Consider the following 14,185-nt stretch of genomic DNA (forward strand, 5'->3'; position numbering starts at 1 on the left):
TTCTTTGATCTAATATCGATCCATCAAGACTGGTCACCACCACATCGCCGTTTGTGTGAGCTTGCTGTGTACAAATTGGTCAGTGTCTTTTCAATGTTACAGCAGTGATCACAAAAATACGTTTTTGTCAATTAAACAACTTGGAACGCCGTGCAGGAGCAGTTAAACAAGATGGAAATGTGGGTCTGTTATTATTAAAACCCACAAATTGGTATTCACTGGGTAGACACCGTGGTCGGCATGGACGTTGTACCGAAGGGCCTGTATCAGTGTTGTATTGCTCTATAACTCTATGATTCTGTGACCTCTGATCTTCGCCCCAACTATCCCCTGAAGGAGCAGGGCTCGCAGTCTCATGGTTCTCCTGACTTTCCTGCTTCATTCATTGGCCTTACACTGATGATCTCCAGTTCCGGTGTCCACCGCTCCTCCCCCACTCCCAATTCAACCATCCCCACCTGGAAACATCTTCTCCACGTTCTTGGACTGACTCGTCTTTCCTGATAAATCTAACAAGAGACCTCTTGGTTTTCACACCCAAGAGTTGAGCACTGTGCAGAGGACTCCAAGTGTGATCTGACCAACGCGAGTAGACGTGTACTGCTTGTGTCTTCAAACTACGTTCCATCTGTGTGTACCGGGCCCTGCGTAAACAGGAAACCCACAGCGCGCCTCTACCTGTTTCCAGTACAGCTGAACATTTATTAATAAACATTGCGTGTGATTTTCGTAAATTACAATGCATCTTACCCCTCCTTCGCACCGACTTTACAAACCAATGACACGCGTCAGCGATTAACTGCCAGTGTTTAACCCGCTCACGAACAATGAGCTGCTTCGCGGTCTTCGCTCTCTCCCACCTATTGCAAGGTGAGCGACTTGCACTCGCCTGATGGAGCGGAGAAGAGTTTGGGCGGGTAGTTCAGTGGGGAATTTGCAGTTAATAAACAGAAGGGATTTGGTAGAATAAGGGGTTTTGTTTAACCCTAATAATCGGAGAAGGTAGAATTGGGCAGATGGATGACACAAGAGGGAAGGTGTGGAGAATTCATTCTCACTCCGCCAGAGAATGCAGCGCCCGGAGGGAATTTCAACGGCTCTTTCTTAAATTTGGATAGAACCGTGGGGTTAGAGCAGTGGGTAGTGCAACTAATTGGACGGACTGAGCCGCCTCGCCTCTTTCTGCGTTCCAACGACTTAATTTGTAAGGAAAAGAAGCAAGGTCTTCGGGTGGCGCGCGGCTGAAGTCGCGCCACGTTACCCGCGAACAAAATTAATGCGAATTCTCCATAAATTAGATCAAACAACCGTGGTCTGAAGGTCCGTTCGGCTGCTGGGAACGGGTAAGGGGTTCGAAGAGAACATTAGCAAAACTTATTGTGGTCTTTAGCACAACAAAGTGTCGCAAATAGAAAGAGACAGAAAGAGTGCAGGTTAAAGTGTGGACCAAACTACTGTGGAAATCACAAGGACAGACAGTTCAAAGTTATTCACAGTTATGGGGCCGGGTTAAAGTGCATTAAATAAAGGTCGGCAACGTGCCGGAGGAGAAGTGTAACGCATTCTTTCAATAGCGCACCAGGCGTCGGGTTTTAGATATTCGCCTGAATTTTATCACGAATAATATCGCGCCTTCAGGACCGTAATTTGTGGTAAAACGTTTATCTCCTTCTCAGTTTCTGTATCTCAGGCGGCCTTGTTCCAGTCTCCGCCGGTTCAGACCGTTCGTGTCGGGAGTCGGGCCACCCTGAATTGCAGCCGGGACGTGGGTGCGCTTGCTTTTATAAGCTGGTATAAACAGAGCGACAGAGGGCATCTGCAGTTCCTTTACAGAATGGGGAGATTCGTGGGCCCGGACGGGAGGTTTTCGGGGATTGTAGACGAAGAATCGGCCAACTACACCCTGGTGATTGAGAATGTCCAGCTAAATGATTCCGGGATCTACTTCTGTGCAGCTCATCTCTACAGTGAGTTCGGCAATGGATCCAAACTGGTGGTCACAGGTAACAGTCACAACAAGTGCATTCATTTCTACGGGCGCTGGGACCCTTGTTGTTCGTTATAGGTCGAATGTAGGAGGTAGGGTTCGTACATTCGCAGACGAGACGAACATTTATGGTGCTGTCGGTAGTGAGGAGAGTAGCTTCCAGCTACAGAGCGACACTGATGAGTTGATGGAATGGGCAGAACAATGACAGGAGAAAATTAATCCCGAAAAAAACTGCGAGGCGATATGCTTTGGGAGCTCAGGAACAGACATAATGAACGGCAGGACCCTAGGAAATACTGAGGAAACTTGGAGACAAGGTGGTGAAGACATACCGAATACTTGCCTTCATTAGCCGGGGCATAGAATTTGAGAGCAAGGAGGTTATGATAAAACTGTACAACATGTTAATCAGGCCACAGCTGGAGCAGTGTGTGTAATTCTGGTCGTTACTTTGTAGCAAGGACGTGATTGCACTGGAGAGGGTGCAGAGGAGGTTTGAATTTTCCGAATATTACCTGGATAGCGTGAAAGGCTCAGTATAGTGGGATTATTGAGTTGTCTTAAATTGGGGGAAAGCCAAGTTCATGAACATTAAACAGGACCTGTCTAAGGCTGATTTGGAGCATCTGCTTGCAGCAAGTTTATATCTGTACGGTAAGGAGAAACAGCAAGTGGTCAAGGCCAACATGCCCCTGTCATGGTAAAAGCCCGGGGTAACAAGTTCAGGGAAGCCTGGATATCGAAGGTTATTGAGGGTTGGATGAAGAGATAAAAGGAAACATATGGCAGGTGTAGGGAACTAAAGACGAGCAAAGCATTTCAGGAGCATAACAAGTGCAGGGAGATGATTAAAAGGCAGATTAGGAAGGGGTCACAAAATATCATTGGCTCACAGATTAAGGTTAATACGAAAGCGTCCTATAAGTATATTAAATAAGAAAGAATAACCAGAGAAAGAACAGGGGCAATCTGCGTCCGGAGCCAGAAGGTACAGATGAGGTCAGTACTCACAAAGGAAGTGGATCTTGTAGTTGTAGGAATCAGTAAGGGAAAGGTAAAATTCTAGTGCAAATCTTCATGAATGAAGAGGAGGTTCTCGATGCCTTTGTGGTCTTAAATGTAGACAAATCCCCGTATCTGTCCCAGGCTGCTGTGGCAGGCAAGTTGTGATACTGCTGGGGTTTTAACTGAGATGTTTAAATCTTCGCTGGTCACATGCGAGGTTCCCGTTGGCTGTGGGACAGAAAATGTAGTAGCAGGGAAATACCTGGTAACAATAGACCTATGAGCCTAACATGAGCAGGAGGGAAGTTACTGGAGAATCTCTAGGCGACAAGATTAATGATTACTTGGAGTGACAGGGTCAATTCAGAGATAGCCAACGTGGCCGTGTCAAGGGATCATCCTGTCTGAGTAATGTGAAGGAATTTCGAAGTGGTAGCCAAGTGCATCAGTGGAGGCAGAGCAGTAGGTTTGTTTTACATGGACTTCAGTCAAGCTTCTGAAAAGGTCCCACATGGAAGGCTGGCCCAAATGTCAGGGCTCTTGAGATCCAACATTGGTCTGGCAATAGGAGACAGAGTGTGATGGTAGAGGGCTGGATGACTGTTACAGGGATCGGTGCTGGGTCCTATGATATTTGCAAAATACGTGAATAATTTGGATTTGTAGGGAGGAGCCATGTTCAGTAAGTTCGCTGCGGAATTGTTGATAGTTTGGATAGTTTGGAGGGTGGTCTGTGGCGTCAGGGTGATGGTGAAGTGTTGAAATAGGCTAAGAAGTTTAATCCAGAGAAATGTGAATTGATGCAGTTTGGGAGAACTAGTAAGGCTAGGACATCATAAATGGCAGGGTCTTGGGGAGTATTGAGGAACAGAAGGACCTTGGAGTACAAATCCAGTGATACTCATAGGTGGCAGCGGAGGTAGATAACGTGACCAGGGAGGCATATGGATACCGCCGTTTCATTACTCGGGAAAATGTAAAAAAATCAAGGTCATGCTCCAACTTTATTTTATGAGAGGTGTAGATAGGTTAAACTGCAGGAAACCCTTCCCCAAATTAGAGGTAGATAAAACAAAAGGACATAGATTTAGGGTAAGGGGAAGAGATTTCGAGGGGATCTAAAGGTAACTGTTTTCAGCAAAAGAGCTGTGGGTGCTTATAATGCGTTGCCCGAGAGAGCGGCTGAAGAGGGGGCTGACAGTATTTAAGAAGTCTCTAGATTTGCACTTGAATCACTGAGGCATAGAAGGGCCTAAGCCAAGTGCTGGGAGGTGAGATTAATGTAAATGAGTGCCCACTGGTCAGTGTGGATGTGGTGAGTTGAATTGTCTGCTTCCCTGCTGTAAGTCTCTATGACTCTATGATCAGGATGTTGCCTGGGTTAGAGCGTTTCGTTTACGAGGATCGTTTGTATTGGTTGGGTTTGTCTTCCTTGGAGTGGAGAAGGTGAGGGTTGAGCTGGTAGAGGCGTAGAAAATTATGAGAGGCATAGATAAGATAGATAGCGAAAACCCTTTAGCAGGGGGTGTATAACCGGTGGGCTTAGGTTTAAGATAACCAGTAGATTTCGAGGGGGCTTGAGGAAGGATGTTTTTGTCAGAGGGTGGTTGGGACCTCACTGCCTGAGGGGGATTGCGAGGCAGATGAACTATGACATCAAGATTACAAGGAGGGTGTGAGAAAATGAGATTGCTATAGATTAGTTCGACAGCCAGCACGGAGAAGATGGGCCGAAGAGCCTGGTTTCGCAACTGTAATTAAAATTGACAAACCCGATTAATACAGCTCTGTTGTATTTTCCGCATTTAGCGGATCCTCCGACGATATTCCTGTTAGCTCCGCCAGTGGATGAAATCCCCCAGATGAAACTGGTGCCATTGATGTGCTTGGTGAGAGGCGCCTCTTCCGAGTCCTTGCTCATCCGCTGGAATGTTTCGGGAAACATCAGTGAAGGTGTCGTTGATCCCCCGACATTTGATCCGGACGGGAGTTACAGCGTTAGAAGCCGCTTCCATATCTCGGCGGAAACTTGGCGTAGTGGTGCTGTCTGCACTTGCACCGCTGGAGATCTGGTCAGTGACCGTGTCGCCGTTCAGAAAGGTATCAAAGAAACCAATGATTCCCATCAATTTTATGACAGAGGCCATTCGGACCTTTGGGCTCATGCCGGTCGATAATAAGCTACCAGCTTAATCCCACCTTCCAGTGCTGTCTCTGTGACCCTGAAGGTCACGGTTCTTCAGGTGCACCCAAGTATTGCATAAAAGTGGCCAGAGTTTCTGACTCCATCGATCACTCAGACCCCCTCCTCTATCTGAGTGAAAACCTTTCTCTCATTTCCTCCCTCATCATTAGATGATTTGACCACTCTGCTGAGGAAAAAAAGGTCAGAATCAGAATCGGATTTATTATCATGGACTTCTTATTTATAATAGGCCCTTCTTATTTACAAGTCTCCCAATACACGCCTCCCGATAAGTTTCTCAATAGCTTTTTGGATTCCTCACAACTTGTTGACCCACTTATTTTTGTATCTTCGGCAAATTTGGTTACAAGACACGCGTTCCTCCATTCAACTCATCAATAAACATTAGAAATCCTTAAGGCCCGAAAGTGACCCATCCATCCCTGCTCTCCGATTTCTGTTGGTTACTCACTCCCCTTTCCAGACCAACATATCGCCCCAACCATCTGGGCTCTTAACTTGTAATCTTCCCGTAACACTACGAATGTTTTCTGGAAATGCAAAGCCCTACATTTACCAATTCTCCTTTGTACATCCTATTTGCTGTGATTTCAAATGTCAGCAAAATATCAAACACAAACCGGGTAACTGGTCTATCTCGCGTGTTTCTTTCTTTTAGACGCATGAACGGACCACTCATACGATAAAGATGAACTCCTGATCTCTCAGTCTACCTCGTAGTGGCCCTTGCACCTCATTTGTCTCGCTGCACTGCCCTTTCCTTGTAACCGTAACACTTTGTTCTTCGTTTTCTTTTCCTTCTGTACTACCTCGGTGTAATTATGTGTGGAATGATCTGTCTGGATGGCACGAAAACAAAAGGTTTCCACTGTATCTCGGTACATGTGACAATAATAAACCAATTACCAATTAATATAAACTTCCATATTTATTGTATTAAACGATTAAAATGTCAACGTTTCGTAAAACTCCAGGCACAAGGATTGTAAAGGAGGTTTTAGTGACATTCTGATCATTTTCTGTGACAACCCCTCACACTCTGATAGTCCCCAATGTTGTGTCCGTTATTGTCCATTTCACGTCTTGGGACATCCTCCTTCAGATTTCCTTCCCTTTATATCCCTCCACCTTATGCGTTTCTATATGGGCATCAGATACCCTTTCATTCATTAGTGGCATTTACTTACCAGCAAGTCTTTAGGGCATGTGTGGCAGCCCACGTGATCACGAGGAAACGATCACATTTCACATAGACGGCACCCGAGCTCGGGATCGAACCCGTGTCCCTGGAGCCATGAGCGACGGTCACAATAGGATTGACCAACATATTTAATATAAAGCACATACAGCGAATGTCATTGGCCACCACCCGAATTATAATCAGAGCCCGCCGTCTCCAATCTTGCAGGCAGTCGCGTTGTATTGGACAAAAAGCCTGGGCAGACTCGGTAACCTTTTCAGCATTATCCTCCTCTCAGAACAGAGTAGAAAGTAGAGAGTGGAAAAAGGCCACGCGGAGCCTAAGTATGGGCTGGTTGGGCCGAATAGACTGTTCCTATGCCGAGTAGGGAACCATTGGGATAGGTCATTGTTTAGGTCAAAGGGCTGAGTTTTCAGAATGAGAGAGAGATTGGGAAGGATTTCCAGAGCTATGGCGAAGGGAATCGGGGAAACTGGAGGTGCACAGTTCTTCACATTGACAATTTGCATTTATGTGTAAACTATTGAGCAACTGGGCTACACAAGCCAGCAAATGGCAGGGTGAGACTGATGGCAAATTTCTTTTAATGGAAATATGTTTCTTTGTCCTTCAGACGACCTGCAGCCCTGTCATATAATTTTCTTCAGTCTGGTGCCGACCCTCCTGCTCCTTTTTCTGGGGGCAACCGCTGTGGCCATCACTAAGGGCAGGGAGAAACGCCAAGCAGGTAACTTGCCGGCCTTAACCCAATCGTGAATTGAAGCTCTCGCCAACTGGCGAACACTCCCTTTGAAGAGAAAATCACTTCTCAATATCTTCTTCACCAGGAAATCCAGAAACATTTGGTAAAATCATCAACTCCCGGAGAAAGAATCCAGGACACGACGTAAGTGTGAATAATCCGGGAAAATCTGCCGTCATTCAGTAGGGGAAAGCTCTTCCGGTTGGGGGATGGGAGGAGTAAGAAAGACAACAGACAATAGGAGCAGAAGTAGACCATTCGGCCCTTCGAGTTTGCACCGCCATTTTGAGATCATGGCTGATCCTCAACAATCAATATCCTGTTCCTGCCTTGTCCCCATATCCCTTGATTCCCCTACCTATAAGAAACCTATCTAGCTCCTTCTTGAAAGTGCCCAGAGAATTGGCCTCCACTGCCCTCTGAGGCAGTGCATTCCACAAACTCACAACCCTCTGGGAGAAGAAGTTTTTCCTCCCCTCTGTCCTAAATGGCCTAGCCCTTATGGCTGAATGGCCATAAGGAGGCTGAATGGCCTCCTTCTTGTCCAATTGGAAATTTGGCTGAAGTCACGTGATTCCTTGATATTTATGAAAATCTTCGTCGTAGTATCTTAAATGTCGGATTTTAATTTAACTACCTGCTACAAATTGAAGGGATGAACATTCAAATTATTGCTTTGTGTAGGAATTCAAGGCCCTGCAATAACTTACAGGGACGGGATACGGTCATGTGACATGAAACCATGCGAACCACATAAGGTCATGTGACCCAAAACTGAGTCCCACGCGATCTTCTGGAAAGCTTTCAATGAGGGGAGGACGGAGCCCAATAGCAGAAAACACGCTACTATTGGTGTAAGGGGAAATCAGGGGGTGACGGGTAGGCCGCATCTGAGGAATGCAGAGATCTTGGGAAGTTGTGGGGCTGCAAAATATTACAAAGAATGGGAATGGGCAGGGAATGGAGGAGATTTTAGTGGCAGGAATGAGGTAGCAACTGGAGGGAGTTAGAGATCGGCAAGGATATAGAGGCTGGAGTGGGTTCCACATATAGAGGGGTGTAAGGGCTGGAGGGGTTTATACAGATACAGGGAAGAGGGGCATGAAAGGGCTAGTGGGGAGGGATAAAGGGAGTCCAGGGGGTTAGAAAGAAGTGTAGAGGCTAGAACATTCTACAGAGATACAAGGATAGAAAGCTGGAAAGATTATTTGAATTTCGAACCTGAGGCTTCCAGAGATAGCGAGGGTTTAGGGGCGGTATGGCTTACAGAGACAGGGAGGAGCGTAGGGGCCGGAGGGGGTTACAGAGATAGGGAGAGGTGTAGGGACTGGAGGGGTTTACAGAGATAGAGGGGGCTGTAAGGGCTGGGGGAGGGGTGTTGGGGAGGTTGTCAAGGAGAAAGGAGGAGCATTCAAAAATAGGGAGAGGTGTCGGGGCCAGAGAGAGCTACCGAGATAGGAAAGAGCTAGGGGTTGGTGAACGTTGCAGCTATATGGAGAGTTGCGGAGGCGGAGGGTTTTTAGAGATGGGAGATGTGCAGGGGCTGGAGGTTGGAGACTGGGAAAGAGGAAGGGGCTGGAAGCTGTTACAGGGATGGGGAGAATGTGGGAGCTGGAGTGGTTATAGGGACAGGGAGAGGTTTAGTGTGGGTCTAAGTTTACAGAGACAGTGAGGGGTTCAGGGCTGGAAGGTATTTCAGAGACCGTAAGACGTGCGGGGGCTGTAGGATGTTACAGATGGATTGGGGCGGAAGGTTGTGCAAGATTGCAGAGTGCGGAGGCTGAAGAATGCTGCCGAGATCGGGGGGTGGTGGTGGGGGGGGGGGGGGGGGGGAGCGGGGGCACAGGGAGAGGTTCAGGGTCCGCAAGAGACCTGTTGGTTGTTGGTTGCAATCAGTGAGAGTGAAGCGGAATGAAACTCTTTCACCGATAACGCCATGTTCCTTTGACCTGGGGTTAACGCGTTGCCGAGTTCCCCTTTGGTGCAACCTGGTCCCGTCTGACGGCGAAGGATGGTGTGGGGAGGGGAGTAACCGTTCTCTTGTCGTTGGCTCACAGACCTACGCTCAGCTGGCGATTGGTAACAACTGATATCGAAAGGCAGGGCGAAGGTTCTCCTCCGCGAACATGGAAAGATTCAGTCCTCTCCATCCAAAGACTCACCCAGAGCTTCCTCAGTAACAGACCATGTGCGGTGGTAATGAGGACCTGTGATTAATCTGCAGCTCCCTGTTTGTTTGTGTACTGTTTGTCGCAATTACATTGCACCTTTGTCCCAATTACTGCTTAAATAAATTCTTGTGTGACATTAAATGTCGAATTTATTCTTTTTTCTCTAAAAGCCGAGATGGCGGCGAGGCGCTTCTCCCTGATTGTGGGGCAGCTGGTCGCACATTCACTGCTGGGGCCAGAGATCCTGAATTCTCACTCTAGGTCCTGAGACGTTCCTACCAGATATACAGGGCACCCTCCCCCACAGCTGACGGCCTGAGGGAGGGCACGAGTGAGGGTGCGCCGTGCTTCTGAGGGGGTAGGATTGAGTCAGGTTCAGTTGGGATTTGAAACGTGTTGTAGAATTAATTGGTTTTGGACTGATCCGAGGGATAGTATTTGACACCAGCTCTACCGGTGTGAGAAATGTCCTTCAGTGATGAAGGAGTGAATCAGCCCCAGTTTTAGGGAGGGACCAAGCGCGCCGACAGTAGGAAGCCGCTGGCCGGTGACCGGAGCTCCTGGTGTCAAACACATGGAGTCGCCTCGCTCGTATTGGAGGCGGATTCAGGGATCCGTGCGCAGGCGCAGCAGTGGTTGGCCGAGAATCCCAGCAACCTTCGCGCTTGAGGTGGGGAAGGCATTATTGATGCTGAGGCTTTAGTGTTGAGCGCTGCCCGCGAAGGTCAATTATTGACGGACTGGTTGTGTACCCGTTTGGTGGTTCAGCCTAATGAGTCGGAGGCATGGGCCCAAACTGAATTTAAAACCATCATCGTTCACACGTACAAACCCCTGTCTCTCCTGCCTGCTCAGTCCTGTGGCCGACTTTCAACAGTCTCAGCAAACCAATCTTCTCAGGGCCAAAGACGGTCAAGATATTGTTAGCGGCACCCACAACCCGCGAGTGAATAAGAAGCCTTGGACTTCCCGTTAATCAGCGAGAGGATGTGTTGCCTTTGTCGTCGCCAATTAACTGGACTCTGACAACTTGCACTCGTTTCTCAATCACACTTTATTTACTTGTGCACAAGGAGAAAATTTGGGCACCTCAGAATTACTCATTCGCATACATAAAATACCAATCACGTTCCACTAATATAGGTGTTATTGACCAATGGAAACTAGATGTTAATGGCCAATACTACATCAGAGTTAGTAAAGTAATTGTCCAGTAGTTAGTGTGTGCCTTGCAATCCTTCGTTTGCATCCTTGTCTTGGTGTGCTGGTGACCTCGGCTCCCATGCTGTACAGAGAGGAGCTGTGCTGTCAAGGACCTTGCTCAGCATGGGTGACATGATACTTTCTGAAAACCATCTCTGTCTGCTCTTGTCACAGCGTTTACGCTTCCCCTTTTTGTCCTGTGAACACAACATAAATCTTACTGAGTTTCAATAGAGCAGAGCTTCTGTAACTCCGTGAAGACTTTATCAGGGGCAGTTGGCCGTTGGATCATGATGGAGGCAGCTGTTCTGTGGGCCATCACCCCACAGAGTGATCTCAGGCAAGGGACGAAAAACAAATATCACAACCAGCAGAAATAAGGCCCCGAGTATCCATTGTTTGATGCAGCTGCCCCAACCACCAACAGCGAATGGAGCCAGCTAAAGGGATCTCAAAGTGACGAAGTGATCATATGTAACTCCTGCCCAATCTTTCTGACGTCAGCCTCCTTCTGAAAGTGTACGGCCAAATCAATGATGCTTTCAGACGAGTCAGGAATGTACATACAACATTCCCGACTGATAATGGCACAAGTACTACCTTCCTCCGCCAGAGTAAGCCGAACAACCGGTTCTGGAGAGCCACAGTGCGAATCGCTACCATCTCAGCTGTAATTTTCGTTAGTGGCCTGGCTTGTGTCCTGTAATGTGGGGGTCGTCTCATCGGCCAATCTTTCCATAGCAGAAGCCACATTGATGTTTTCGCGAGGTAGTCTTACAGGACCTCAGAATGGGGCCGCTATTATCCAGAAGGGTTCAGCTGGGTGTGGGAGAGCGATGGCATGTAGTACATAATGGTGTCACATTGGCCAGGTAACAGCAACCTAGCCAATAATATTTCCCGGCAACCAGGGTAAGCCTGTGGCCACAGGCCCAATAAGTGCCGTTAACAGGGCTGAGCTGGGGGTGGGGGGGGGGGGGGTGGTGGGGGGTGGTGGTGGGGTGGGCAGTGGTGAAGAAGTTGCACGTACTGACGTACTGTTGCCTAAGTTTGCCTCCAGATTCTGGGTATTACAATAGCAAACCTCTCCCTGACTCTCATGAGTCAATCTCACCACTGGAGGGTTACACGCCTTGTCAGAGGAAGGCTGATACCATCCCTCAAAGCAACAGCAAAGCCAAGGTTCGTCCCTATGGACAGTGTAGTATGAATTTATTTTCCCTCTTCAGCTCTGGTGTCGTTATCAAAGTAGAAACGGAATGGAGTTCACTCTGATTAAGGGCTACTATCCGCATTGGCACTCCCCCCCCCCTCAATACGTGGGCCCTCTAGAACATATCCGACAACTGGACTGGTTAGAACGAAGAGCGTACTCATAACTAAGACCTAGCAAAGTGCGGTTCTGGGCTGAAGGACAGGCACACAGAATATCCATGACCTAAAACACACAGTGACTACTTAAAATAGCGAATGATAGTGATCTAATAATGCAGTTAGTTAGTTAGTTCTTGTCCTCTAGGACCTCTTTGCCAACGATACCCTGGTCCAGTGGTGCAGCAGGTTCAGCATGGGATTGGTGGACCCAAGTCTGTTTCCCTTGGAGCTCACGGCAGTATGCGTGGTCAGCAACACTTGGTACGGTCCTTCCCACTAAGGGTACAAGGCAATGTTTCCGCCGATAGTATTTCACGAGTACCCAAACTCCCAGCTGGTGGTTCGGGCAGTCTGTAGTCGTCACGGCCTCTGAGCTTCAATTACCTGTTGGCGTTAGTGCCGCACAATACTGCAACATGCTTTCGCTCATGGTGTGGATGTCCATCTGTTTGAGAGAAAGGGGAGGAGCGATTGAGAAACCCATGGGACATCCCAATACTATCTCATGTGGAGATAGGCCCGTTACACGGTGTGAAGCACAGCGCATTGTCACGAGGGCCTGTGGAAGTGCCTCTGGCCATTTTAATCCTGTTCCCTCGTATAATTGAGCCAGTATGTTATTCAGGATTCCATTCTGTCACTCCACCGCCCCATGCGTCTGTGGGTGGTACGGGCAAGTGAAATGGTGTTTACACTGCAAAGCGTTGTGACTTGATATCTGCTCAGGGATTTCAAACCTAGGAATGAATTCTTGTAATAAAATTTTAGCAACAGTTACAGCATCATTTCGCCAAGTCGGATGGGCTTCTACTTGTCGGGAGAACAAACACACAATATCAAGTACAGAGGTATAACCCATACAGTTAGGTAATTGAAGTCCATGGAGTATTTTCAGTCTCTGATGCATCACGCTGTGAATGTCCGAATTCATCAGTAGCGTTTGGGAAGGGGTTGGAAGTCTGAACACATTGGGGTACCACATGCTGTACGTTCTCCCCGTGTCTGCGTGGATTTCCTCCGCGTGCTCCGGTTTCCTCGCACATTCCAAAAACGTACGGGTTAGGAAGTTGTGGGCACGCTATGTTGGCGCCGGAAGCGTGGCGACACTTGTGGGCTGCCCCCAGAACATTCTACGCAAAAGAATTATTTCACGGTGTATTTCGATGTACATGTGACTAATAAAGAAATCTTATCTTATATGAGTCCGCTGATGCTGCCTTTGCAGCAAAACCAGCCGGTTTATCTTTAGACACTTCATCATTTCCATTAGGTTTTCCATCAGCCTTACATTTAATAACAACGATCGCAGAAAGTAATTAAATAGCAGAAATGAGATTGGCAATTAATTCACCGTGCCGTCCTGGGGTCGCCTAAGAGGTGAGAAGCCCACAGGGTCTCCGGTGCTTGGGTGAGTAAACATCAGTGATATCATCGTTCTGTGACGTAGAAAGGTTCAAAACATGGTGTTTGAAATCGGTGGGATAAGACACAAATTTGCTGTATGTGAAGACAACTGCCTCGGGAAAAACTGAGAGAGTTCCTCCCGGGTCAGTATGGATGGCCTCTGGTGTTCCGCATAAGAGATGGTAAACCATGGAGCGGCATTCGGAAAAGTGGGTCTGCATCAGATGGTAGTTTCGTAGCAGCAGCAACGCCTTCGGGACCAACACAAGAGGGCGAAATTAGTAATAGAGGTGGACTTACTGTGGCCGTCTCACAATAGTTGCCCCATAGATTCCTCATACAAATTGTCCAGACCCGCCGCAGAGTAATTCGCCGTACAATGGATAGTTGTATGTCACTCGGATGTCATGTATGGGTATTTTCCCGGTACTCTTCGGGCTTCAGAGAGTTGCAGCTGTTGTTTAACTGTGGCTAATGCGGTGTAGACAAAGATTTATTAGTGAAATACTACCGCCAAACTTCGGGTTTTACCCAAGCAGTCTCTTCCAACAAGGCACAGACAGCAGGGTATACGGTTTCTGGAACTTCAAGTTGTACTCCATCAGGGGTACATACCAACGTACAGCCAAGCTTACAAAGGAGATCCCGCCCTAACAAATTAGCCGGAGGCTTCTGTGTTATAAGAAAGTGATGTTCCCCTTGGTTTCCCTGAAGCTGATAAGTAACCTTCCGAGAAACAGGTAACGAGACTGGTTGTCCTTAAGGTTCCACAACGCTTACTGATTCATTGCTCAATGATGCTAATGGCCAATCGGAAGCATGAATTGTGGCATAAGTGGCTCTAGTATCAATTAAGAAATCAAGTTGTTATCCACATACAGTCAAGGGA

The 14,185-nt window shown here is 47.7% G+C and overlaps 1 protein-coding gene across 1 annotated transcript; it reads left to right on the forward strand.

Annotated features, from left to right (window-relative positions):
- The first annotated feature begins 762 nt into the window (after positions 1-762).
- On the forward strand, positions 763-9,357 carry LOC127587543 (uncharacterized). Its single transcript, XM_052045950.1, has 6 exons — positions 763-870; positions 1,677-2,003; positions 4,805-5,095; positions 7,016-7,129; positions 7,230-7,288; positions 9,202-9,357. Exons 1-6 carry the CDS (start codon positions 828-830, stop codon positions 9,232-9,234), a joined length of 867 nt encoding a protein of 288 aa, XP_051901910.1. The 5' UTR covers positions 763-827; the 3' UTR covers positions 9,235-9,357.
- Positions 9,358-14,185: the final 4,828 nt, after the last annotated feature.

Source organism: Pristis pectinata, chromosome 40 (genome assembly GCF_009764475.1).
Source record: "Pristis pectinata isolate sPriPec2 chromosome 40, sPriPec2.1.pri, whole genome shotgun sequence".
Classification (NCBI taxonomy): domain Eukaryota; kingdom Metazoa; phylum Chordata; class Chondrichthyes; order Rhinopristiformes; family Pristidae; genus Pristis; species Pristis pectinata.